The sequence below is a fragment of the Onychomys torridus genome, chromosome 7 (genome assembly GCF_903995425.1).
Source record: "Onychomys torridus chromosome 7, mOncTor1.1, whole genome shotgun sequence".
NCBI lineage: Eukaryota > Metazoa > Chordata > Mammalia > Rodentia > Cricetidae > Onychomys > Onychomys torridus.
Genome location: NC_050449.1, coordinates 21,639,889 through 21,665,664, shown reverse-complemented (window position 1 = coordinate 21,665,664; position 25,776 = coordinate 21,639,889). Strand labels below are relative to the sequence as shown.

Here is a 25,776-nt window from a genome sequence, read left to right as displayed (position 1 = left end):
TTTTTTTAAGGGGCCCCCAGTAGCTTTGTGGGCTTGGTGATAGGTTTTAAGCTCATCCAGGGAGATGAAATGCTTCATCATTCGAACAAACTGTACGTCCACCTATTGGACAACATTGTAGGGCACACATGTTCAGCCAGACTGTCTAATTTAAGGACTGGGTCTCACTGTGCTGCCTTGTCTATCCTTGAATTCCTTGGCTGAATCAATTTCCGATTCTCAGCCTACCGAATGGCTAAGAATATAGGCATTGCTTCTGCGCCCACCCAGAATTTCTACTATTTTCAGGAAGGGCCTGGTATCAGGGCTGCCAGTGTTCTAAGACCCTAGTTCAGCGAAACTCTTAAGTGAGGGCTGGGCTGTGCTCCTTGACCTAACAGTACCCCATCCTCTTCTTTCCTGTGCCCATTCTCCCCTTAGGAAACAGGAAGTATAGTTATTACCATCGACCATTTAGGGTTATCCTCTTTGCTGGATGGGTCATAATGGGGGTTATTTTTTTCAAACTGTGTGTGGTCTGGATAAGCCTCTTTTACAATCTGAAAACAAATCCAAAATCTCCAATCATTTTAGCTCCCTGCCCCAAGTTTTAGTGTGCATCACACTTTGGCCTTCATATTCTGACCCATCTCCCTCGCTATAGAGACAGTTGGTATGCAGACATCTGGAAATGAAAGATAGCCTAAGCAAGCATACTTAGGAAAGAAACCCTGTTTTTACAAAGTCTCACAAGCATGTTCGAAAACTAAAGGCTGAAAGTTACTGTTGGAAACACATGCTTTTATTTTCTCCCAACTGCACACATAGTGTCATCTTGAAACTCTTCGCAAAGAGGAGGTACCGGATAGAACCGCAGATAGTAAGAAGGATTAGTAGGGCCTTCCTATTCTAACCCTTAGGACTGGTCATGGCAGTCCTCATTTTCTGGGACAGGGAGTTGGGGGTGAGGGGACATCTTTTCATTGTTACCTATTTAAGCTGCAGGCTTTACCTGAATAAGTCCCGAAGGGAGGAATCCAACTAAAATATGTGCACCTAACCTTCATAAGTCCCACAATGCCTGGCTGTTTGCAGTTGCTATGGTAGAAGAAGGCTTCTTCCTCCAACTTCATGGCCCTGAGGAAGTTCCGAGCCTGTGTCAAAGAAGAGACAAGGGTTACCCTCCTACCAGCTGGGAAGAAATCAAGTCTGTTTTTATTAGATTTTTTTTTTCCTGTTTTGCGCTTCTCTCAGATTCATGAGAAAATCTGTCCCTTTGTTCAGAGTCCTAGACTTGTTCCAGGACATTAGCCAGAACCAAGCCACTTGTATACTGCATGCTGTCACAGTGATTATGATATTTCTGAAGACATTGTCAGGATAGAGTTCCGAGACAAGCAGTGTTGGTTCAAAGGCCTTGCTGCTGAAGAGCATAGTGGGGAAGGCAGGCGTATACCCCAGCCTAGGTTTCGGGGTTCCTGCCCCTTCTCTCCGTACCTGATAGTTGCGAACACCGTCCCAGCATGCTATCTGCTTGGGCTGTGCTTTGAGATCCTCGATGCTGAACTAGGCAAGAGAAAATAAAGTCATTCACTACATAGTCATTGGCCTGCTGATAAGCTTCTATGGAAATCGAAAGTTTTCTCTTTAATCCTGAAAAGTGCTACAGGACATAAAGAAGCTAGGTAGATTACCAGGAATTAGTTCCAGGGTGCCACTGATGTTGAATGAATCTAAGTTGAGCCTGGGATTTTACACTGTGGTCTTTGCTAATTAAGATGACTAGTTGAAAGGATAATCAGGATAATAAGACAGTCTGCTGGTCCCCTGTGTTTCACTTTTAAAGTATCATAATTCTCTAATATTTCTATTTTCCTCAAGCTAGTATTAAAAATTATCTTATATTCATTCCCTGATTATATGGGTATACTTTTGAGGGAGACATCCAGGGGCATGGCAAATAGTAGGAGAAAAATAAAACTAGTGCCAGGTGTGGTGGCACCCCCAAAACTGGGGCAAGGGGGGTCTTAAATTCAAGGGCAACCGGGGCCTCAAAAGTAAGGAGGCCAGCTAGGGCTCCACAGTAAGGTCGTCTTTAAAATACCCAGCAACTCAAATCAAACTTTGGATTGACACTGGCAAGTCGAACCATGCATCTGATTTTTATAAATAAAGTTTTCCCTGAATATAACCGCACATTTTTATGTGTTGTCTGTGGTCACTTTCCTTGTTAACAGGACATAGCTACAACATGGGCTATAAAAACCCATAACTATCTCTGGCTCTTTTCAGAAAAAGTCTGCCAACCCTTGCTTAGCTAGGAAATACATAAAACAGATACAGGCGGGGCATGCCTAATGTTAACACCTGAAATCAAAAATACTCTGGAATGTTCTGACATTCAAAATCTCTTATATTTTATTAAAGTATTTAGACTGGGGGTGGGGGTTCAAATTACAAATTCTAGAACACTTCTGGCCCCAAGAATTTTGGATAAGGGCTATCCACCCTTAAGCTAATAATAATAAATGCTGCAAATTTTACTAATTTTTACCTTTTCCTCAGTCTTCAAAGATGGGAAGCTGATTCTGAATCAATCCTATGGTAAACCACATTCACCATTTTTTTAGTTGTAGTTATGTGCATGAAGTGTGGAAGTATGTGTGGTCAGAGCACAGTTCTCAGGAGTGTGTTCTCTCCCTTCACTGGATTCCAGGTCATCAGGCAAGCGCTTTGACCCACTGCCTCATCTCGCCAACATGATGACACAGGATAGTCTCACCTTCATATCTACACCTTTCTCCAGCCGGCTTTCTGGCTCGGACTTCATCAGCCAGTAGTTGCTTAAATTCTTGTCACAGTTTTTAGAAGTCTTCTGAAGGCTGGCATTCTCTAGCTTAGCTGATGTATTTTCTGAGTTTTCAGTTTTAGGACGTTTTTCTGATAGCCCCTTCTTGTCTGCAATAGAAACAAAAGAAAATGCTTGTCACTCTGCTGGGAAGCAATGTTCCATTGTGGAAAAAAAAAAAAAACCCAAACTTACTTCTTGATGTCATACCTGGACTCAAAACTTAGGCTCTATAAACACTAGCTAGAGCACCACAGTCCCATATAGGAGCAACTTCACCTTCTCTACAAAACCTGGACAAGAATGCCTGCCCCTCAGGGGCTCAACATAACCACTGAAACCATCAACTCACATCAATGGCAACTACCAGCGCTGATTGGCCCTGTCTATAGTCATTCATGAATCGGGGAGGAGCTCATGGGGCCCTATCCCTTAGTACTAAAATTATTGGCTACTGATAGGTTCTGGGAGAGGGGGAGTCACTGTCTTGAATTATGTCAATTATGTAGCCACTGCTGAGCTTACCAGCCTCCACTAGACAGTTCCAAACCCATGTTTCATAAATGATTAAACTCAGTGCCTCACAAAGCAAAATAACCGGTTAGATGTGAATGTGAGGTTTGTAGGCAAGAGCTAGTGTAGGACACAGGTGTAAGTATAGTGGGGAGGGAGGGGGGTAAAAGTGGTCCAAGGGCTTGATAATGGATGGCTGTGTAGATTCCGTAAAAGTCAGGTTCAATTCCCAGCACCCACACGGCTCACAACTCTTAACTCCAGTCCCAAGGGATCTGACACCCTCTTCTGGCCTCTGCCAGTACTGCATGAGTATGATGCACAGACATACTTGCAGGCAAAACACCCATACATATAAAATAAAAATAAAACATTAAAAGCTTTTAAAGCTGCTGTGCAGTGGTAGTGCACACCTTTAATCCCTGCAGTTGGGAGGAAGAGGCAGGCAGATCTCTGAGTTTGAAACCAATCTGATCTACAGAGCAAGTTCCAGGACAGCCTGACTACACAGAGAAACCTTATCACCCCCACCCCCCCAAAAGAATTTTTTTTTTAACTTTTAAAAAATGGTCTATTTAAATTCTGTACATTTGTGAAATTGTCAAAGAAATTTAATTAATAAAAAAGAATACTCTCTCCCTCGCCAGGTGGAACTCTGTGAGTTCGAGGCCAGCTTAGTCTATAGAGTGAGTTCCAGGAAAGGCACAAAGGTACACAGAGAAACCCTGTCTCAAAAAACAAAAACAAAACAAAAGAAAATACTCTCTTACAGGATACCTTCTAGAGCAATTACTCAATGGAGCAGATTCCCTGTGGGGTTAAAGAGTACCAGCAGTAATAATCAGTATGTTCCACCCCAGATCTGTGCCTTTAATCAGGCTACACTTGCCAATGAGGAAATGAAGCACTTACCTGAAACTGTTTCAATGACTATTTGATGATACAAAGGACTTAGGAAATATCTCATTACCCTAAGTGTCCAGTAGATATTAGCCATTATCATCATTACCTCATACTTTTTTCTTGCTTCATGCATGCCTTTCTGAATCTTAAAGATGTCAAGAGTTTATTCAGGACCATGTAGACATGGTAAAGACTAGATCCCCCCCCCCCCCAATGGTGGGGACTGAACCCAGGGCTTTCTTTACCTATGCTAGACTAGCAACCCATCACTAAGCTGTATCTCCATCCCCCCTTTTTGTTTTGTTTTACTTTTATTTTGAGACACAGTCTCACTAAATTTCCCAGGCTGGCCTTCAGCTCACTCTGTAGTCTAGGTGAGCCATGACTTAACCAATCGACCTCCCGATTAGCCTGGATTATAGCTCTTCAGCATCAGCCCCAGTTTCCCCACCTGCCAACTTCTCAAGATTCAACTTGGGGCTTCAAACAGGGGTGGTGCTGTGCCACCGAGCTACATCTCCAGCCCTGAAATCTGGCTTTTCCTCAGTGAATAAAAGGAAATGTGCTTGAGACACAGCAATCATTCAACACATCAGGCCCCAACTCGACTCTGGTACGGCCTCTGAGATGTTCTACCTACCTGAACAATGTGCTGCAGCACATCACAATCCAGCCAGGTAGAAGGAAGCCCTGAATGAGTCAGAACTGTCACCTGAGTCTGTCTGAACCTACAGTTCACTTACTCTACTACCTCAGAATCTAGTTTGCTACTACATCAGTCTTCATTAAATACCATTATGGATGTCTGATGCCCTGAACTTAGCTCACCTTAGCAAATTCCCAGCTATCCTTAAGATCAGGCATACTTAAGAGATTAGTGCCTTGTCTGGTCGACATCAGAGGGGCTTCTGCTGGAGGCAGATGGGAGCTGGTGCAGAGACCCACAGCCAGACATTATGCAGAGTCTAAATTGGAGGTCTCCACAGGGTCTCTCCCTTTGGAGCTCAGGGAACCCCAAGGAAGAGAGGGTGGAAAGATTGTAGGAGCCAGAGGGGATGGAGGACACCAGGAGAACATGGCCCACTGTCTCAACTAGACAGGACTCACCTGGGCTCACAGATTGAAGCAGCAAGCACGAGGGCCCGCATGGTTCTGCACCAGGTCCTCTGCATGTATGTTGTGGCTGTTACCTGGGTATTTTTGTGGGGTTCCTAACTGTGGGAGTGGGTGTGTCTTTGACTCTTGTTGGCTTTTGGGACATAGTCCTGTTGGGTTGCCTTGTCCAGCCTCAGCGTGAATGCTTTTTGCCTTGTCTTACTTGTTTTTTCGTGTTTGGTTGATGCCTCTTGGAGGCTTGCTCTTTTCTAAAGGAAGGCAGAAGGATAAGTGGATGGGGAAGGGGGAGCTGGGAGGAGCAGAGGAGGGGGCTGTGGTCAGGATGTATCGTATGACAGAATAATCTATTTTCAATTTAAAAAAATTAAAAAAAAACAACAACAACAACACAGGTGTAGGCAAAAGTTTCTGTCTCGCCACCAACTCCCAAATACCCAGCAGCCACTTCCCAGATAACTGACTCAAAGGCTTAATATTACTTATAAATGCTCAGCCAGTAGCTCAGGCTTATTACTAAATAGCTCTTACACTTAAATTAACCTATAATTCTTATCTATGTTTAGTCACATGGCTCATGGCTTACCAGTTCCCTGGCATCTTGTTCCTTGAGGCATCTGGATCTTGTCTCTCCTGACTCCCCCCTTCTTCTCCCTGCATCTCTGTATGGCTTTCCTGCCCAGCCGTATACTGCCTGGCTATAGGCCAAAACAACTTTATTTATCAACCAATGAGAGCAACACATATTCACAGCATATAAGACCATCCCACAGCAATCAGGCATGCTATGCTAAATAACCACAATAATGTGTTTTAATCAACCTGAAATTCTTAACAGAGGTTCATTTTTACCTTCCACTGCTTAATTTCTGCTCTTTATTCATAGCATACATTCATTTTTTTTGTGTGTGAATGAAAAAAAAGAAAACATGTTTTCTGAATTCTAGGATTTTGCTAGTGGAAAGCCCTCACATTCTTTTAAGGCTGGGCTTAAATTCGGCTTCCTTCTCCAGGCCCTCTCTGTCATCCCTCCCATACCTCCAGCAAACCTGTCTTAAGGACCTTTCACTCATACGTGTTTGCATTTTCCCTTTTTCTATTAAAATTTAACTGACATAGAAAACAAAAACTGTGCATACTTAATAGGCACCAACTGCCACATGGTGTTTCCACACATGTATACATTGTTGAATACATCAATCAGTTTGAATATACTTCCTGAAGCACCTACTTACTTATTTTGAGATAGTCTCAGAACTCTATAGCCCAGGCTGGCCTCCAATGTGCAGAAATCCTCCTGCCTTAGCTTCCCAAGTGTTGGGATTACAGGTAAGGAACCATCACAGGTGGGGTTTTTTTGTTTGTTTGTTTTTGTTTGTTTGTTTGGAGACAGGGGTCTCATGCTGTAGCCCAGGATGGCCTAGAACACAGACAGGTATCTTGATGACAGGCATGAGCTGTCACATTTGGCTCTATTGTTTACTGTGAAAGCATTTAGGAGTCTTTGCTCCTGCTTTTCTGAAATGTGCAGTGCACTGTCATCCACAGCAGGAAATAGAGCAAGCTGCTGGCTACATCAACCCGAGTTGAATCCACAACCTGGGATACTTACAACACACAAAAGCATTTCAAGGCCAGGAAGAATGATGCCAAGTTGGAGTTTAAAAGATTTTAAGGGCTGGAGATGGCTCAGAGGTTAAGAGCACTGGCTGCTCTTCCAGAGGTCCTGAGTTCAATTCCCAGCACCCACATGGTGGCTCACAACCATCTGTAATGAGATCTGGCACCCTCTTCTGTATACATAATAAATAAATAAATAAACCTTTTTTTAAAAAAAAAAAAGATTTTAAGCTGGGCATGTTGGCTCAAGGCTGCAATCCCTGAACTTTAGAGCCTGAAGCAAGAGACTTGCTACAAGTTCAAGGCCAGACTAGGCTATAGAGGCCTGCCTCAAAACAAGAAAGGTGTTTAACATAAAAGTAAGCACATGCATTAAGAGACATTGCTATCATAAAGGCATTTACTGATAAGTCAAATGACTTGACTTCCATCCCCTAGGGCCCATCTGATGTGGGAACTAACTTCCAGGCACCAGCACATGGGCCATGGCACATGTAGATAAGATACAAGATAAGGACCTTGGAAAAGCCCTAGCAGACAGGGCTTGTCAGCATAGCTGCATTAAGTGTCTTAGCAATAAAGATTTTGATAGCCTTGCTGGGTGGTGGTGGCGCACGCCTTTAATCATAGCACTTGGGAGGCAGAGGCAGGCGGATTTCTGTGAGTTTGAGGCCAGCCTGGTCTACAGAGCAAGTTCTAGGACAGGCTCCAAAGCTACAGAGAGAAACCCTGTCTTGGAGAAAACATTGTTCAGGAAATTTAAGATTAAGTAAAACTGTTTTGGACAATTTATCAAACCTGTAATGGAAGCACTTGGGAGTAGGGGCAAAAGGATCAGGAATCCAGGTCATTTTCAATTACTTAGCAATTCCAAATTAAGGCTAGTAAGATTAAAAACCTCAGAAAACTGTGTGTGGTGCGGAGTAGGGTGTGAAGGGTGGGGTCTCCTGTAGCCCAAGCTGGCTTCAAACTCTATATGTAGTCAAGGAGTAAGGAGTATCTTGAACTGATCTTCCCTTTACTTCTAGCTTTCAGCTCTTTTACATTTTACATGAAACCATGCATGACTTTCTCTGCCTGGCTTATTTCACTCAAAGCACCGGCTGCTTAGGTGGCAAAGGCATTTTTTTTTTTTTTTAAACATAGACTGATGACCTGAGTTCAATCCCTGCGATTCACAAAGTGGAAAAGGGGTACTGATTCTGCAGTTCCTATCCTCTGAATAAACACACACACACACACACACACACCTTGAAAAAGTAAATAAATATAATTTTAAAAATATAGTGTTTCCACCCATGTTAGAAAGGCTATCTATCTACACAAACTCTCTTTTTGGAAATAAGGTCCTGCATATGTAGTACTGGCGTGGTACTCACTCCTATGCAACCAGGGTGGTCTTGAACTCAAGGCAATCCTCCGGCCTCAACCTCCCACGTGCGTGGGCCACCACAGCCCCGTACGTGTATGTACTGCAAATATTCTTAGTGCTTAATAGTTGTTTATGAATGGGCAAACAAGTGGTAAGGACTTCGGGTGGAAGTCTGGCAGAAAGAGTAAAGGTGACAATAAGTAAGAGCCTTGAAGGTTTCCCTCCAAAACCAGGGAGTGGAAAAACGCGAGCAATGAATGCCCTACAGACTTGTTCTTCACCCGCTGCCTTTTGCAGCCTAGGTGCAGCTCACCTGGGCCAGCAGCCCCAGTCAGCCTCTTCCGGGGTCTCGGCATGTTCTCTCTGCAGGAGGCTGAAGATAACCGGACAAGCAAGAAGCAACTCTTGTCTTCCAAAACCTACACGGTGCAAGATGGAGGCAAGGAATCCTAAAGGGCCTGATACTTGTGAAGAAAAGTCATGATTAAGCCATTCTAAACCTCCCCTCCGTTATCTGCGCCCTTTCCATCTCACATAATCTGCCCCTGAAAACTCCTTAGTCCCTTATTCCGTTCTTCCCTCCACCATTCTCTCAACACACCAGCCAGACCTCTGATAAACACCGCTAGGCAGGGCTCCAAAATGCCTCGAGGAGACTAGCGCGCCCCCGCCAACTTTGTCGAAGACGCTTCTCAGCGGCGCCGCCCAGAGAATCTCTGGGAACTGTAGTCCCAGTACCCCAGTAGTCCTTGTGGAGCTCGAGCTTCAAGGCCTTGATGGACTACAACTCCCAGGGTGCCACGGGGGAAGATCGCGACAAGCAAGTTCTGGCCCGAGCGAGCTGGTCCAGGGTCTGAGACTAGAAACAGCTGTGGCGATGTTGCGGTGTGGCTCCCGGCGCCTTGGCTGTCTGCGCGCCGCTCTCCGGTCCCAGGCTCACCACCGGAGCGTCACCTTCTGCATCGATCGTAAGGCTCGTCTGGGCGAAGGGAGAGCGGGACTTTGGTGGGCATCTGTGCGGATCCCGGTTTCTGACTGCTTGCTGCTTCTGGGCTTCGTCCTGACAGATACACCCGACTCCCTCGGTCCAGTCCTCGGGTCCCTTGACGGACTCATCTCTTCCTTAGGCCCTGTCCCGTCCAGGACTCGCTTCCGTCTCCCCTACGAGTCCTGTCTCCCGAACCTGCTTCCTCCCATATCTCAGAATCTGCTCCCAGGACCAGCTCCGTGTGGTCTTTCGACCGGCTCTCAGTCCAGTCCAGTGCCCCTCCCCCTCCCAGTCCCGGGCCATGCTTTATAAAGGTGAAGGAAATTGTGACATTGGTTGGTTGAAATAGTAGTAATAGATTGCCAAGGTAGCAAGAAAGAAAGAATATGAGTGCTGGTCGAGATATAGGAAAAGCTCTGCTCACATACGTGGGTTTCATAATTTATAATTGTGAGCAGAAAACACTTATCCTATAGAAACTGCTGCAGGAAAAACAAAGATTACCACATTGAGAAACACTATCAGAGATTACAAACTGATTGCTTAGGAACCTGGCAGAAAACTTGAATGTAACAAGGAGTGTTTGCCACCTACGCAGACCCAGCCAGTTTGTGAGTTCTGCCAATCACTTAAAATAACAACAACAAAAACCCACTTTTTCCTTCTGAAGCAATTTTAGAAGTGATTTTTATTTACTTAAATTAAGTATTCATTGTTTATGGCAGTATGACCTTGATGATTGAGAACGTATCTATAAACTCACACGAAGGCATAGAAGACTGTTTTCTGTAGAAGACCAGAGACAGGTTTTTGTTTTTGTTTTGTTTTTGTTTTTGTTTTTTGTTTGTTTTGTTTTTCGAGACAGGGTTTCTCTGTAGCTTTGGAGCCTGTCCTGGATCTCGCTCTGTAGACCAGGCTGGCCTCGAACTCACAGAGATCCACCTGCCTCTGCCTCGCTAGTGCTGGGATTACAGGAGTGCGCCACCACCGCCTGGCAGACCAGAGACACTTTTAAAGGCACTGCCCAACTTGAGCACTTAAAAGCTGAGTAAACCATGTTGCCCCATCTCATGCCAAAGGTAGTAAACGCTTGTCCCACCAGCAAATAAACAAAATGTGAGTTTCCCCAGGAAGTGGTGGTTTCACTTGAGCAACATAGATACTGTTTCACACTTTTTAAAGAAGGTGTTGGAGTTGGGGACCTAGTCAGTCACTTTGCTTTTTAGAGTCAGGGTGTCAATGTACAGCCCAGGCTGTTCTTGAATTTGCCGTGTAGTTCAGACTGGCCTTGAATTAATGATCCTGTGTGACCCTGTGCTGGGGTTATAAGCATGACATTATGCTGGCTTCAATTTACTATTTAGCTTGCCGTCTCCATTTTTTTTTTTTCCCTCTAAGCAGTGTTTTTCTTCTGTGGATCATTTCCATTTCTAAAATCAACTGTATTTGTTATGTAAGAAGAATATGTGGTTACATGTTGTGTTTTCTTATATGCAACTTATATGCAACTACTCTTAGAACAAAATTCTAAATTTCTAAGTCTTGGGTTACCTGACATTGCTTGTCATAGGAAGTATCCCTTCATCCTGTCATAATGTAATAATGATTTATTAATACGTATCAAATTGGGACATAGTGACTCATACCTGCACTCCCAGTGTTTTGGAAGCTTAGGCAGAGGCTTACCTCAAGTTTGAGGCCAACCTTAACTACGTGGTAGATTGCAGGTCAGCTTGGGCTACAGGGTTAGACTCTATCTAAACAAAACAAGTAACAACAGACTCTGTATTGAGCTCTTACTAGAAGTAAAATTCTGCGGCACTTCTTTATATCCTAAGTGTGGGGGGGGGGGGGCGGTGTGTGTACCACGCATGCTAGGCAAGGACATCACCTCTCAGCTGCATTCTTCCTCCCAGTTCTTTTGCTGATAGCATTAACTATGAGCTGTAGCAGCACTTGTACAAGAAAGCATGAAAAAAATGGCCTGACACTCCCCCCACTCAACACCTCCAGTAAGAAAACTGTGGGGGTTTTTGTTGTTGTTGTTGTTTTGTTTTGTTTTTGTTTTTTGGTCCCACACCATATTCTAAGGGTGATATCCTCGGGTTTCTGCTCTTAGGGAAGCATTCTCTAGAATCCTCACACCTTTTCCTTTCTGAGTTTCCTTCCTCACCCCCCTTTCAATACAGGGTCTTACTGTGTATCCCTGAATATTCTAGAACTCTCTGTACATGTCCCACTGGCCTCAGACTCACAGAGAGGCGCCGCCTGCCTTTGCCTCCTGAGTGCTGTGAATTACCATGCTAGGCTTACCTTTTGACTCCCAGAGGAACAGACTTCACTGCTGACACTCTGTGCTCTTGGCAGGACTGCATAGCTAGCAGGCACCAAAGTAATTTACTGTCAAGAGTGGCTTGTACTTTTCCTTGAAGTCTACATCCGTACCACCTCAGATGTCCCCTTCTCTTCCTCATAGTTACTCTTCAGTATTCGTTAGTATCATAATGACCAAAGTTTGCGAGTTGAAGGGCCTTACCTTAGAACATAACTGCAGAGCATCCACGTGCCCCCCCACACACACGTACATGCACGCATGCACACACGCAGCCATCACTGTTTTATTGGGCCTCTAAGTGTAGGCATGCACTCGTTCCTTCCTAGAGTTGCACACCTTAGTCAGTTGTTCTCACAGTAAAGGAGACATGGATGTGAGCATGCAGGCCTGTCCAACCCTCTCTACAAGTTGCTGGGTCTGCTCCACTGCTCTGGCTCCTGGAATTCGTTCTGTCTTCTTTTCAAGTCTTGAAAGCTCACTGCTTCTCACTAGAGTTTTCCCTGAGTCCTTTGCTTTCCGTGTCTGCCCTGTCTCTCTTGAAATCCGCTTCAACTTAGAAAGTGTGGAAAGTACTCTGACTTGCTAGCTAGTTGGTAGACAATCCTGCTTTCCAGTTCAGCCCTACCTTACTCACGGAATGTGGTTTCTGAGGAGGAATGTAAAAGTCAACTCTGTGTTTTAGCACCAGGGGACCAGGTTACTTACGTTGGTGTCTCTCACTGTTGCTTTAGATGAGATGCTGTTCTAGTGCAGCCTTTGTAAGTTGTAGGAGTTTTTAGAAAATGTTCCCGTTCACCTGCCCTCCTTGTCTGACATCATCACTCTGCCGGTTCACTCTCCCAGGCCTCATTTGTCTCAGTCTGAGAAATGAAGCAGTTACCAAGTCATAGCACTAGTGGCTAAGACAGAAACTCCCTAGGAGTTCAACTTCTCTATTGCAGATTTAATTGTTCCGACGTAAGAAAGCTTTATTTATTTATTTACTTACTTATTTATTTGTCTTATCCACAGGTTGTGTAGCCATATTATCCCATTGCTTCAGTAGTTGGAAAGTATGCCTAAGTACACAGATTATGATTTCTCAATTTGTTTTCAGGTGCATGTGTTGGTGGAAACGGTAGCTGCTGCCATATAGGCAGAGATTGGGTGGGGCTTTTTCAAGGAATATACACAGAAAAGCTGGGACAGCCCTTCAGAAAACATATCATTTGGGGGTTTCTATGTTTTTTACTTTTGCTTCATGTTGCTGAGCTTGAACAGGGACCTCAACGAGGCAGCCCTTTGTGTTGGATTGTATCTCCAGCACTTCATTTAAAAAAAAAAAAAGGATTTATGAGTAAGAGGAGATATACAACTTTGAAAAGGCAGCTGATCCACTTGGAATTACAGGAAGAATGGTGGGCCAGCAGGATGACTTAGATGAGGTAAAGGCACCTGGGTTTAAATAATGCACTCCCAAAAGTTGTCCTCTGACCCCCAACGTGCACCCGCATACATATACACATCCACACACAATAAACAAATAAAATCGTGTTTTAAAAAGAGTAGTAGTGCTCTTTGATGAGTTAGTATTTTTACGCACCCTGCTCTTCCCACTCTGATTCTTCATGCGTCCTGGTTCTTCCCCATTGCTCTCCTGAGACCTGTACCCATTTTGGGCTATAGGTTTATCTCACTAAGTGACTGTGAATGAGATATCTGGGAATTGTTTTATCTTAGGATAATGTGGGTAAGTGTGAGTGCTAGAACTGCCCCTTCTCCACCCGGGAAACTGGTAGTGATGCTCACATGGGGTAGCAGAAGCAGGGTGATCAGGAGCTCCAGGCCAGCCTGATCTAGAGCATGAGACCCTATCTCAAAAACAAAAACCATGAAACACACAATGGATGACACTATTCTCTTGCTTTTACAGGGCGTGTCTAGGAAATGCTGTAGTAGGTCTGTCCTCAGCTTTGAGGCATTCCTTGTTAGTGGAAATGCTCTCTCACTTCCATCCTAGAATTGAATGTGTCTGGTTCTATTCACAGCTTCCTTGGGACTAAATGAAGAACAGAAAGAATTTCAGAAAGTAGCCTTTGACTTTGCTGCTCGGGAAATGGCTCCCAATATGGCGGAGTGGGATCAGAAGGTAGGAGGCTTCTTGTGGCAGATGTTCCAACAAATGCCTCCTGACTTATCTCTCCCTCCTTATAGTCCTAACTACTCAGTGTCTGCTCTCCACTCACCGACTCTTACTGCAAGTGTCCAGACTGGTGATAGATGTGCTGGAGAGTTTGATGTCAACCTGATACAAGCCGGCATTATCAGAGAGGAAGAAGCCTCAGTTAAGGAAATGCCTCCATAAGATGGGGCTGTAGCCAAGCCTGTAGGGCATTTTCTTAATCAGTGATTGATGTGGGAGGGCCTAGCCCATTGTGGCTGATAGTTCTGGGTTCTATAAGAAAGCAAGCTGAGTAAGCCCTGGGAAGCAAACCAGGAAGCCTCCCCCTTCATGGCCTCTGCATCACTTCCTGCACCTGCCCTGCTTGAGTCCCTGCCCTCACTGCTTTTGATGTTGTACAGAGCTGTGAGTAAAAGAATCCCTCTCTTCCCCAAGTTGCTTTTGATCATTGTGTTTCATCACTGACTGGAACAGTAGAAGACTTTTCACAGAAGTCATCCCAAACACCATGTAGATGTCCCTTGTCTTTCTTTATTGAACAAAGATTTAGACACACATAAAATCAAAACAGTCCTATAGAAAAGTTTTGGCGAACATAATGTTAACGGATGCCACTATGAAACAGCAAGGGCATTTGAAGTTGAGAGAATCCCTATAATCTCCCAGATGCAAACATCCGCATCCCTCCCTCTAAGGAAAGCCTGTGTCAGAGCCAGCCCCCCACTGCCTTGCTCTCTTTCCCATAGGAGCTGTTCCCCGTGGACGTGATGCGGAAGGCAGCGCAGCTAGGGTTTGGGGGGATCTACGTACGAACAGACGTGGGTGGGTCTGGACTGTCTCGCCTCGATACTTCTGTCATCTTCGAAGCCTTGGCCACGGGCTGCACCAGCACCACGGCCTATATAAGCATCCACAAGTGAGTGTTCACTCCCGAAAGCACGGTGAAGGGCTACGCTCACCTGAGAGAAGGATGAATCGTGTTGGGCTGCTTGTACCTGAGAAACTCAACTGGAACTGGTACACAGTGGGTCTGCAGCTGGCTGCTGGATTTGATTCTGTTGTCTTCTATATTAGTGCTTAGGGAATCGGGTCTGCTGACTTTCTCCCCAGTCCCGGTTTTGGTACCAGCAGGCTTCTCCAGTTTTCCTCAATCTATAACTGAAACCTCCAGTAATTGGAGACAGTAATAGGAAGTACATTTATCTCTGATTTTTAGGACTCTTTAATCTGAGAGACACCTGGGCCTCAGGTATACGTATTCCAGGAATGTTTTTAAACCAGTCCCTTCCTTTCGAGTTGAAGCTTCTCATTTGTCTCTCTTCCTTTTCCCCTCTCTCTCCTGCTTTCATTCACTCTTTGTTTCTCTTCCCACCCCCGCCCCGCCCCCCAATTCTCTTTTCTGTCTTCATTTCTGCCAATACCGTTTCTCGTCAGCATGTGTGCCTGGATGATTGATAGCTTTGGAAATGAGGAACAGAGGCACAAATTTTGTCCACCGCTCTGTACCATGGAGAAGTTTGCTTCCTACTGCCTCACTGAACCAGGTGCGTTTGTCCTCCACCCAGCAAGGAGAGAAGTGGAGCCCGTGTGGTCCCTGAGCAGCCTCGACCATTGGCACACAACCCGTTTACCAAGCATTTGGTAGTGGAGTATAGGTCCCAGGGGCCTTTAAGTCAGAGTTCCTCCTGGCTGCACACCACCGTTAGCTGGTCTGTTAGAGAGGCAGTGGACTGCTGGGTGTGAGCAGTTTCTTCCAAGTATGAGGAATTCCTTGGCCATGTGGATTTTAAAGTAGTGCATGATGAACTCTCGGAGGAAGATTTCGAGGATGTGGACCTGTGCTGAGCTGCTGTGACTTTGCTGACTCCCTTCCCTGTCTGTTCCCTTTTGGTCCCAACTTCAGGAAGTGGGAGTGATGCTGCCTCTCTTCTGACCTCAGCCAAACGGCAAGGAGATCACTACATCCTCAATGGTTCCAAGGTAAGAGCATGCACTCCCCAGGCATCCAGGGGCTGTTCCCTCATGCCTCCTGGTAGCCCCCAGTGCCTTTGAGTCTGTGAACTCGCATTCCCATGTACAAGTTTACGTGCTGGGAAGAGCATCTCACTGCTTGTCTTTTACGATCCAATTCTACACAATTGCACGAATTTTCATCTCGTTTCTAGTTTTGCAAACTAAATCCCTGATCCTGTAGGCACTGCAAGAGCCATTTCCCGTCCACCCCGTTCTCTGCCTTGTGCCTTTGTTCTGTTATCAGAAGTCTTCCAGTGGTTTCCCCAGTGGTCAGGCTCAGAACTCCTGCATTCGCGGGTCCTCATACACCCCCTCTCCACCCACAGGCCTTCATCAGTGGGGCTGGTGAGTCAGACATCTATGTGGTCATGTGCCGAACTGGAGGAGCGGGCCCCAAAGGCATCTCCTGCGTAGTTGTTGAGAAGGGAACCCCTGGCCTTAGCTTTGGCAAGAAGGAGAAGAAGGTGAGTGGCTACTCAGCTGTAAGCAACTCAACTTATGAATTTGCTTTGCCGGCTGATTTCATAGGCTGCCACTGTTTAAATTCTCTTGTTTCTGTGACAACTTCCGTTCTTTCTCTTTTCTCTGTTTCTGTGTTGTGTGTTTGTGTGCATGTGTTGGAGGGGAGTTGATGTTGGATGCCTTCTTCAGTTCTCTGCCTTATTGTTTCCATCAGGGTCTCCTTTAATTTAATACCTCTACTTGTATTGTTACTGTTTTTGAGGCAGGGTCTCACTATGTAGCCCTGGCTGTTCTCATGTGGACAGGCTGGTCTCAAACTCACAGAGATCTGCCTCCCTTTGCCTGACCAGACAGCCTCTCCTCATGAACCTGGAGCTTGCCCCATCAGTGAGACCGGCTGACCAGTGAGTTCCAGGGCTCCTCCTGTCAGCCCCTTCCCAGCCGCACCTGGCTTCCCGTGTGGGTACTGGGGATTGAACTCAGGTCCTCGTGCAGATGCAGCAAGCACCTTACCAGCCGAGCCATCTTGTCCTGTTTTTCTTACCCAGCTTTCACCACACCTTGTTATCCCTGAAAGAGATACTTACAGAAGATCTGATGCTTGTCAGAAGTCTCAGAACACTTTTCTTCTCTAGACAAAAATAAAATGCTCATCGACAGGGAGAGGCTGTAGGTGTATCAGCCGTCTAAGGACTTATTTTCATAAGTGCTTTGAAAACTAAGATACTTCTAGGGTTGAGAAACCCCACACGCAGGCCCTGAACAGGAAACTTGTGATAATGTAATTGCTGATAAGTGAGCAGGTTTTTTCAGGACACGTAATCAAAATAGGAGTACAGTTGCTGTCCTTAGATTAGGGTTTTTGGAGAAAAGTCAGTTATGAAATGACCCCTAAATACTTTGTGCATATACATAGGGTTTTCTCTTTTTCTTCATGATGCTTTTTGGCTCTTAGCAACTGCCAAAGGGGTCTTATATAGGTTTTAGTGCCTCCTCTCATAAGTAGCATAACAGGTTATTAGATGCCTACAGTGTTCAAAACTGTGTGCTGGCTCCTGGGAGAATGCAGAAGCTTTTGTAAGGAGTCTTTTTTCTGTCCCGCCAGCCAGCTCCCAAATAACAACATGGAGACTTATTGTTAATTGTGAAAGCTTGTCTGATAGCTTAGGCTTGTTCCACTAGCTCTTATAACTTAAATTAACCCATTTCTATTCATCTACGTTCATCATGTTACTTCTCTTCCATCTTGCATATCCTGTTTCCTCTCCTTGTCTCCCGGCATCCCTGCGTGCAGAGATTCCTTCTCTTCCTTTCTCTCCCCAGAAATCTCACCTGTACCTCCTGCCTAGCTATTGGACATTCAGCTTTTTATTACACCAATCACAGCAACACATCTTCATAGGGTAATATCCCACAGCAATCCTTAGTCATTCCTAGCCTTGTTTGTACTTACCTGTATAGAATATCTACAGCTGGGAATGGTGGCACACACATATGATTCTATCATTAAGAAGACTGGGGCAGTAAGATTGTAAGTACTAAGTCAGCCCAGGCTACATGTGACACACACACCTCAAAATTATAAAAACAAAAATATTTGCCTATTTTCAGAAGCAAAAAAGAATTTTGGGGTGGATAGGTGGGGTTGCAGTGAGCAAGATAGGGGCTGGATTCTTTCAGTTAGTGTACTTAACAATATTAATGAGAGTTTTTTGTTTTTTTCCAGAGCTGAGGACCGAACCCAGGGCCTTGTGCTTGCTAGGCAAGCACTCTACCACTGAGCTAAATCCCCAACCCTTAATGAGAGTTTTTAACCTCCCACTTCGTATTAACTTTATAGGAGGGTAATTATTTACTTTATCTTGGATTTAGTTACTAAGAGGCTTTCTATGGGAGAATGAGTTTTGTCATAGAGGTCTGGAAGCGAGAACAATATGCAGAAGAGTAAAAAGACTGAGCAGGAATGGTTGTTCACATAGTTGTCTAGGCATGCAGATCTTCCAGAAGGCAGAGGTAGACGAGGTTTTAGGGGAGTCTTCCCCAACCTGATCTCTATTAACCTTGAATGCTCGTTTCCTGTGGAAACAGAAGCACAACCTCTTTCCCAAAGCAATACATTTTAAAATTTCTATTTTGAAGTTAAGGCATTTTATCTAGACTGGCTTATTTCAGCAGTCCCTTCCACAATCCCATGTCTCCCGGCAGCTGTCAGTTGCTTATCAGCAATCAAAAAAATTCAAAGACAACATAATACCATGCAGGATCCAAACTCCTTGTGTATTTCCCATCTCTAAGTGGCTTATTCCTTTTTTTAGTATTTATAAACTTTACTTTTTTCTATGACTGTCTATAAAATGTACCAGGCCTTTTCTTTTGGGCCACCAACCAGCTCCCAAAGCACTACATGGAGACTTACTAGTTTTGAATGCTTGGCCTTGCTTAGGCTCATTTCTGGCTAGCTCTTTTTATCTACCTTTTGCCTCGGGCTTTTTACTTTTCTTTCCTTCCGTGTATCTTACTTTACCTGCTTCTTGTGTCTGGTGGCTGCCTGCCTGGCCCCAGGCAAGTCCCTCATTTTCTCCTCCTCCTTATTCCTCCTCTTGTTCTCTCTGCCCAGCAGCCCCACCTATCCCTCTCCTGCCTAGCTACTGGCCATTCAGCTTTTTATTAGACCAATCAAGTGCCCTAGGCAGGCAAGGTGAAACAGATGTAATATATCTTTGCATAGTTAAACACACATCCTTACATCGTTAAGCAAATGCAGCATAAACAAAAGCATAACACACTGCTACACAGTTAAAGTAACAATCTGCAGCATAAACAAATGTTAACACATCTTTGCCCAGTTAAAATAATACTCCAAAGCTCAGAGTGGATCATTTGCCCCCTCCTCCTGCCCCCTATGGCTTTCCTAGGGTATTAGGAGAAAAAGTCTGTCCACATAGGGACAGAAAGTAGGTTGTGTGTCTGTGGGCACATTTGCATGCTTGTGTAGGTGCATATGGAGGCTGAGGTTAGCTTTAGGTGTTGTCATAGTACTTTTCTATTGCTGTGAGGGGCCACTGTGACCAAGACAACTTATAAAATAAACCATTTAATTTGGGGACTCATAGTTCCAGAGGGATTAGAGTCCATGATAATCATGAACTTACATTCTGGTCAGCAGGCAGGAGGCAGAGAGGGAGTTAACTAGGAATGACTTTAGGACCTTAGAGCCCACCCCCAGTGACACACCTCCTCCAACAAGGCCACATCTCCTAATCCTTCCCAAACAGTTCTGCCAACTGCTGACCAAGATTTAAATATATAAGCCTATGGAGGCCATTACCACTCAAAGTGTCCTCTCACCCCTCCCCCTTGTTTTTTGTTTTTTGAAACAGGGTCTTTTACTGACTTGAACACATGGGTTGATGGGTTGGCTCAACTGCCTGGCCAGTGAGCTGTGGGATCTGCTCTTTTCATTCCTCCATTTCTACACACACAGACCGGTTGCAGATGCATGTGCAGCAGCCCCTGGCTCTTTACTTGGGTACTAGGGATGTAAACTGAGGACTTCTTGCTTGTGCGTCAGGTATTTTTACCTACTGAGCCATGAAGATACATACTTCTTATAATAAAGATTTCACAGGTGTGAGACGGTAGAGGCTGTTTGTAGTTTGTTTCTTTAATGATAATCCATTCTTGCTCCCAGATGTCTGTATTCAGTTTGAGAAGACAAAACACAGGGTTGGAGATTTAGCTTAGAGGTAGAGCACTTGCCTAGCAAGCGCAAGGCCCTGGGTTCGGTCCTCAGCTCAAAAAAAAAAAAAAAAAAAAGAGAAGACGAAACACAGAGGTAGCCATCACACGGGGCAGTTGTGAGAAGTTTCAGACTTTCAGAGTTAGGGTAGAGGCTACTGGAGCTTAGAAGAGGACAGATTCAGTTCCATTTTGTGTGGTTTTGGTTTTCTGAGACTGGATCTCATGGAGCCCAGGCTGACCTCAAACTTGCTATGTAGTCAGAGATCGCCTTGAACTCCTGCTCTTCCTGCCTCTGTGTCCCTAGTCCTAGGTTTGCAAGCAGGCACCATCATGCCTGGCTAGAAGTTTGTACGTTAGGAATGATGTAAAAGCCATGTCTTCCAGGTAGGAGGGGGCTCTGGCGTTGTGTCTAGGTCCTGGTTTTCATGAGCTACCTTGCTGAACCTGAAGTTCCTTTGAGTTCCTGAGTCCTCGGTGAGGTGCTGACAGGGATGAGGAGTGAGGCCTTTCTGTTTAAACATGAAACGTCAGAGACTTCGCTAAGAGGATCTACGAACTTCCTTGGTCAACGCTTGGCACTTCTATGTAAGGAAACAAAGGTCACAAAGAGATGTCAAGTGATTTGTCCAAAGATGGAAATTATGCCCAGGTAGATCTGGGACAGAGGCTGCCTTTCAAGTGTTCTGAAGTTTTTCTGGGCTTACATCTGACATATGCAGTGATGTTCCAGAAAGACATTTTTCTTGGAGAAACAAAACAAAAACTCATATTTGTGGCATTTGCCAATTCAATGGCTGACTTCAAACACCGTTGCAAGGTCATAGAAAGGTTAGGAAATGCAGTACAATTGTCTCTAGTGAGGCGACATCCCACTGAGTGTCATTGCAGCTAAATGCTACATCAGGTCTCTCTGGTACGATGCATGTCCTTTACCTTGTCTAATTATAGTGCCTTTTAGGGACACTAGACCTTTGAAAGGGGAAATAAATGTGGTTGTTCAGAAGGCCTTTAAAAGTTAACTTTTCGTGCTTGCTTTGGCAGCACATAGACTAAAAGCAAACTTTCCAAAATAATCTCTCACAGAAGTTGTACTCACAGAGGCACTGAAAATGAGGACGGATCTGGTCCTGATCCTACAGAAGTGAGAAGTATTTGTAGGTAGAGTATACAAAGTAGATTTGTGTAATGGGTTACACTGTGTTAGCCAGGCATGGTGACTCACACCTGTAATCCTGGCACTGGGAGCCTGAGGCAGGAAGAGCAAACTCCAGGTCAACCCAGACTACAGAGTAAGAAAGACCATGTTAAAAAATAAACAAAACACTGTTGACCTGAAATAAGCATCTTTCTAAGTATTCATCAACTTTTCCATCTCAACTTTTTTCTTCTTCTGTTTTGTGTTCTGATGGGTTTGAGTGCCAGGGTGCTGGAACCCATACTTTACAAGCTTCTGTCCACAGGGAAGGCCGCCCTGCTTGGGGAATCCTTGGGCAGCCACCCAGACCCTGATTTTTGCCAGGTGGGGTGGAACTCACAGCCAACCCGAGCAGTTATCTTTGAAGACTGTGCTGTCCCTGTGGCCAACAGGATTGGAAGCGAGGGACAGGGCTTTCTCATCGCCATGAAAGGACTGAACGGCGGGAGAATCAATGTTGGTGAGGCCCGAAAGGAATTGGGGAGGGAAGGCAAAGGCTGAGGCTGGCCACTGACATTCAGGCTCAGCTGAAGTCCTGACTCTTCCTCTCTAGCATCCTGCTCTCTTGGGGCTGCTCATGCTTCCGTTATCCTTACCCAAGAACACCTCAAGGTCCGGAAGCAGTTTGGAGCACCTCTAGCCAGAAGCCAAGTAAGACACCCGGGGTCTGCATTTGTATCTATTGAGATCTTCCCTGGGGGCCCATTCTTGGTGGAATTGGGTGGGGCTGATATCCCATGAAGAACTTTCCCCCATCTTAATCAGAATGTATGTTTTATAAGACCCTGTGCCTTTTTTCAGGAGGCAATAATACCAAGGCAAGCAAAGCAGGCTTTAGAAGTGGCAAAAGGCTTTGATGTACTTAGACAAGGCACCTAACTTGAGGTGTGTGTGTGTGTGTGTGTGTGTGTGTGTGTGTGTGTGCTTGTGTGTGTGTGTGTGTGTATACGTGTGCGCTCACACGGATGTGCATGCAATTACATACATTTCATAGTGCGTATGTGGAGGTCCGGATAAGTTTCCAGTGTTGGTTCGCTCCTGCCATGCATGGGGTCATCTTGGGGTAGGATTTGGATTGTCAGATCTGTGTATGAGTAAGGACCTCTACTTGCTGAGCCAGCTTGCCAGCTCAGGATGTCTTTTCAGTGGTTCCAGATCAGATCCCAGATGGCCTGTCTAAAACTATGTGTCCCTTTTGATTCCGTTCTCTCCTGTGGCTGCAGTACCTGCAATTCCAGCTAGCAGACATGGCCACCAGGCTGGTTGCCTCCCGGCTGATGATCCGCACTGCTGCAGTGGCTTTGCAGGAGCAGCGGGAGGATGCAGTGGCTCTGTGCTCCATGGCCAAGCTCTTTGCTACTGAGGAATGCTTTACTGTAAGTGATAAGTCTTCTGGCTTTCCTGACGTAGGCAGGAAGAGCTGCTGTGCTTAGGGATTTTGAGAGAGATGAGTCATCTCTAGAACCCTACCCTCCTGAGGCAGTGAAGGGATTGCTTTGGGGCTTAGGGATACAAACGAATTTTTGAAAGGCCTGCATAAGAGCTCTCTCTGATGCCTTTGTAGCCTTTTCCATGATGTTAAATGCATCAGTAAGACTGTCTCTCCGATGTGTTCTAGAAAAATCTTTGCAATGTTCAAAACAGTCCAATGGTGCTAGCCCAAATTTAGCACTAATTGCCATGTTTACTTCAGTGTGGAACTGTCTCCATGCTGAGACTACATTGCCACTAGGTGGCACTTGAACTTCCTATAATCAGTCAGGGTGATTGTAGGCAGCTTTGCCTCCCGGACAGCATGAAGGAGAAATGCGGATGTTTGTGCATTCTTTGACTGGTTCAGTAGGAAGACTGCCTTTGTGTCTGACTATTTAGAATCTGGAGCTTCTCTTGGGCTCTGTTTGTTCTCTACTGCTAGACTGAGGTTTGGAGTGCGGAGGGGAGCCAAGGACTCCACAGGCTTCCTGGGACCAAAGACTTCTATCTACTTACTCCCTATCTCCCAGCAGATCTGCAACCAGGCTTTGCAGATGCATGGGGGCTATGGCTACCTGAAGGATTATGCTGTTCAGCAGTATATGCGGGACTCCAGGGTCCACCAGATCCTAGAAGGTAAAACTACGCAAAGGTCATTCTCTTGCTATGCATGCTCTTCCCAGCCAGTCCCACTACTTCTGAGCTGGGGTCCTGCCAGGCCCTGTGTCTTTTCCTCCATTCTTCCTTTCCTCAGCCCTTCCCTGAAGATGGTCTCTGGCTGCATTAGAAAGCACTCTAAGCAGGGTGCCAGGAGACTCTGCTTCATCCTCAGGAGTGAGGCATCACTCCACTGTGTAGATTTCAGAGAAGGCTCAAACCAAGCTAGTACGTGAGCAGTTTTGTTGGAAAGCACACTGGTGGTATTTTGTACTGCTGTAAAGGACTTGAACCTCAGGGATCCTAAACTTCCAAAAGTAGTTTGGCAGCCGCATTGTCTAAATGCCGCCCTTGTCAGTATTGCTGGTATTGCTAGTGTTTAGTAAAGTCGTCAGCATGTGCCTTTCTTCGTTAACTACAGACATCTGTTGGGCAACTGTGCGAGCTGTTAGTCAGGTGCAGAGTGCGCCTTCCACTTAGCAATCAGTGCATACGTCTGGAAGGAACCCAGCTCTGTCCCGGCTTGTGTAGGCAGCCAGGGCTGTCACAGGACTGGGAAGGCGTGGGATGAGGCTTGTCTTGTGACTCTTGGTGAAACAGTGTAGGGTATTTTATGGTTGTGCTTCCCTGCCTTCAAAGGGATCCGTGTCATACCTGATTGAGCACCATAATCTTCCTCTGGAGGATTTTAAGTAGGCTCCTGGGTCCCACCCTCAGAGTTTCTGCTCCAGTGGACCGAGTGAAGGCTGTGGTCACCAGTGTGGGAACAGTTTGAGCCGCCACGCTGTCCCTATGTCTGAATTTAAATCCTAAAGGACAGCTTTCTATCCAAACAAGCTCTAACCTTTATTTGGCTCAGGCCCTTTTACTGAAATTAAACTGGCAGGGTTTTTTGAGTGGGAAATGTCACCCTTTTGCAAGGAAGTTTGGATTTGGCTTTCTTTGAGATAGTGTGATTATTGTTCCTGCAAGGGCTTTACTTTGTATTTTGTTTGTACTGAAGGCCACTATTAAAAATAAAATGAGATATTAATACCCTCCTTCAAGGCAAATGTTTTATTTTATGCTTTAGTTTTCTGATTACAAGAGAAATATGTATTGTTGAAAATCTATAAAATACACAAAACGTGAAAGAAAAAATCACTTCTGTTTCTATATCTAATTAAAATTTTAAAATTAGAGTTATATCATTTTTCTTTTACTTGTTAATACAGTCATTTTTGTTATCAGGAGAGGTGTTAAAAAATGTAAATACCTCACAGAGCCCGCAAGATAGCTCATGGGAAAAAGGCCTGAAGGCCTGAATTTGATCCCCAGGACCCACATGGTGGAAGGAGCAAAGCAGTCTTGCAAGTTGCCCTCTGGCCTTCGCATGTACACTGTGGCATGGGTACACACACACACACACACACACACACACAATATGTGTAATTAAAAAAAAATTTAAGGCATAAATATCACTGGGTGTGGTATTGTACACCTGTAATCGTAGCACTAGTCGGGGCAGAAAGGTCAGGAATTTAAGGTTGTCCTCAACTATATATGTAGTTCAAAGACAGCTTGGGCTACATTAGAGCCAGTCTCAAACCAAACAACAACAAATGTAAATACTGTTTCTTACACTGCCATTTTTTCAATAATTACAAAAGAAGTAACAGTTTAAATCCATGACTACCCCTTCCCTACTGACTCCTTCCTTGTTCCCCTTTGCAGGTAGCAATGAGGTGATGAGGATGCTGATCTCTCGAAGCCTGCTTCAGGACTAGCTCCCAATCTGCAGAGTCTGGCCTGGAGTTCATGTGCAGCTGTAGTCAGTGTGGAGTGCTCAGACAGCTTGTCCAGTTGCAAATGGATCCTGGAGTAGATTGAAGGGCTGCGCTCTTGTGATAGAGAACCTGGGTGGTCATCAGCATGCTGGCTCTGAGATAGGAACAGGATTCTCAGTAGAGCTGGAAGGGCCCTGAGGAGCCATGCCAGAAGACCTGCTCTCCTACTGTCCTCATTCTGGGAAGACAAGCAGTTAAGGCTGTGGCTTGGATCCACACGATGCGCGATTTGTTGATTCTTGTCCTAGGGTCTGGGTCCCTCAATGAAGTATTTCCTGATTGCAGAGGCAGAGTGTGGGGAGGCAGGTGGACAGCCTGTATCTTTCTGTTCTCTGCTCTGCACTGGTGGGGTCTCAGGATAGCACTCTCGAACTCAGATCATGGTGAAGTAAATATTTGGGAATCTACTGCTAAACTATGAATCAGGGTGCATCTTTACTCCCCCACCACATAATAAATGTCAAGGGCTAAGATTATTTGGAACATTTGGATTTTTATATGGGCTTTTTTTCCCTCTTTTGGGGCTGCTTCTCTTTTTATTAGTACCTTGGTAAATAAAATCTACCTCTTTACTGTC

At 45.2% G+C, this 25,776-nt stretch overlaps 2 protein-coding genes across 3 annotated transcripts; one reads left to right on the top strand and one right to left on the bottom strand.

Moving 5' to 3' along the window:
- Positions 1 to 34: 34 nt before the first annotated feature.
- Thyn1 (thymocyte nuclear protein 1) lies at positions 35 to 9,574 on the bottom strand. 2 transcript variants are annotated; one of them, XM_036192247.1, is made up of 6 exons: positions 8,959 to 9,547; positions 8,662 to 8,767; positions 2,762 to 2,937; positions 1,477 to 1,545; positions 1,041 to 1,133; positions 35 to 539 (listed from the first exon to the last, which is right to left on the bottom strand). In XM_036192247.1, the coding sequence occupies exons 2-6, from the start codon at positions 8,702 to 8,704 to the stop codon at positions 417 to 419; spliced, it is 504 nt and encodes a 167-aa protein (XP_036048140.1). In that variant the 5' UTR covers positions 8,705 to 8,767; positions 8,959 to 9,547; the 3' UTR covers positions 35 to 416. The 2 variants fall into 2 exon arrangements, with proteins under 2 accessions (XP_036048140.1, XP_036048139.1); XM_036192246.1 differs by lacking the exon at positions 35 to 539 and having other exon boundaries at positions 812 to 1,545; positions 8,959 to 9,574.
- Acad8 (acyl-CoA dehydrogenase family member 8) lies at positions 8,703 to 25,776 on the top strand. Its single transcript, XM_036192467.1, has 12 exons — positions 8,703 to 8,787; positions 8,978 to 9,316; positions 13,699 to 13,799; positions 14,579 to 14,748; positions 15,267 to 15,376; positions 15,736 to 15,812; positions 16,172 to 16,309; positions 21,568 to 21,703; positions 21,797 to 21,894; positions 22,467 to 22,619; positions 23,250 to 23,352; positions 25,087 to 25,776. Exons 1-12 carry the CDS (start codon positions 8,703 to 8,705, stop codon positions 25,137 to 25,139), a joined length of 1,563 nt encoding a protein of 520 aa, XP_036048360.1. The 3' UTR covers positions 25,140 to 25,776.

Excerpts from the sequence above, each read along its gene's own strand:
- Acad8 (XM_036192467.1), top strand. The coding sequence starts at position 8,703 with ATGTTCTCTCTGCAGGAGGCTGAAGATAACCGGACAAGCAAGAAGCAA. Across the intron at positions 14,749-15,266 it reads GCCTATATAAGCATCCACAA|CATGTGTGCCTGGATGATTG; the intron begins GTGAGTGTTCAC and ends GTTTCTCGTCAG. Across the intron at positions 22,620-23,249 it reads CTACTGAGGAATGCTTTACT|ATCTGCAACCAGGCTTTGCA; the intron begins GTAAGTGATAAG and ends ATCTCCCAGCAG.
- Thyn1 (XM_036192246.1), bottom strand. The coding sequence starts at position 8,704 with ATGCCGAGACCCCGGAAGAGGCTGACTGGGGCTGCTGGCCCAG. Across the intron at positions 2,938-8,661 it reads GACTGGGGCTGCTGGCCCAG|ACAAGAAGGGGCTATCAGAA; the intron begins GTGAGCTGCACC and ends TTTCTATTGCAG. Across the intron at positions 1,546-2,761 it reads AGAAAGGTGTAGATATGAAG|TTCAGCATCGAGGATCTCAA; the intron begins GTGAGACTATCC and ends TCTCTTGCCTAG.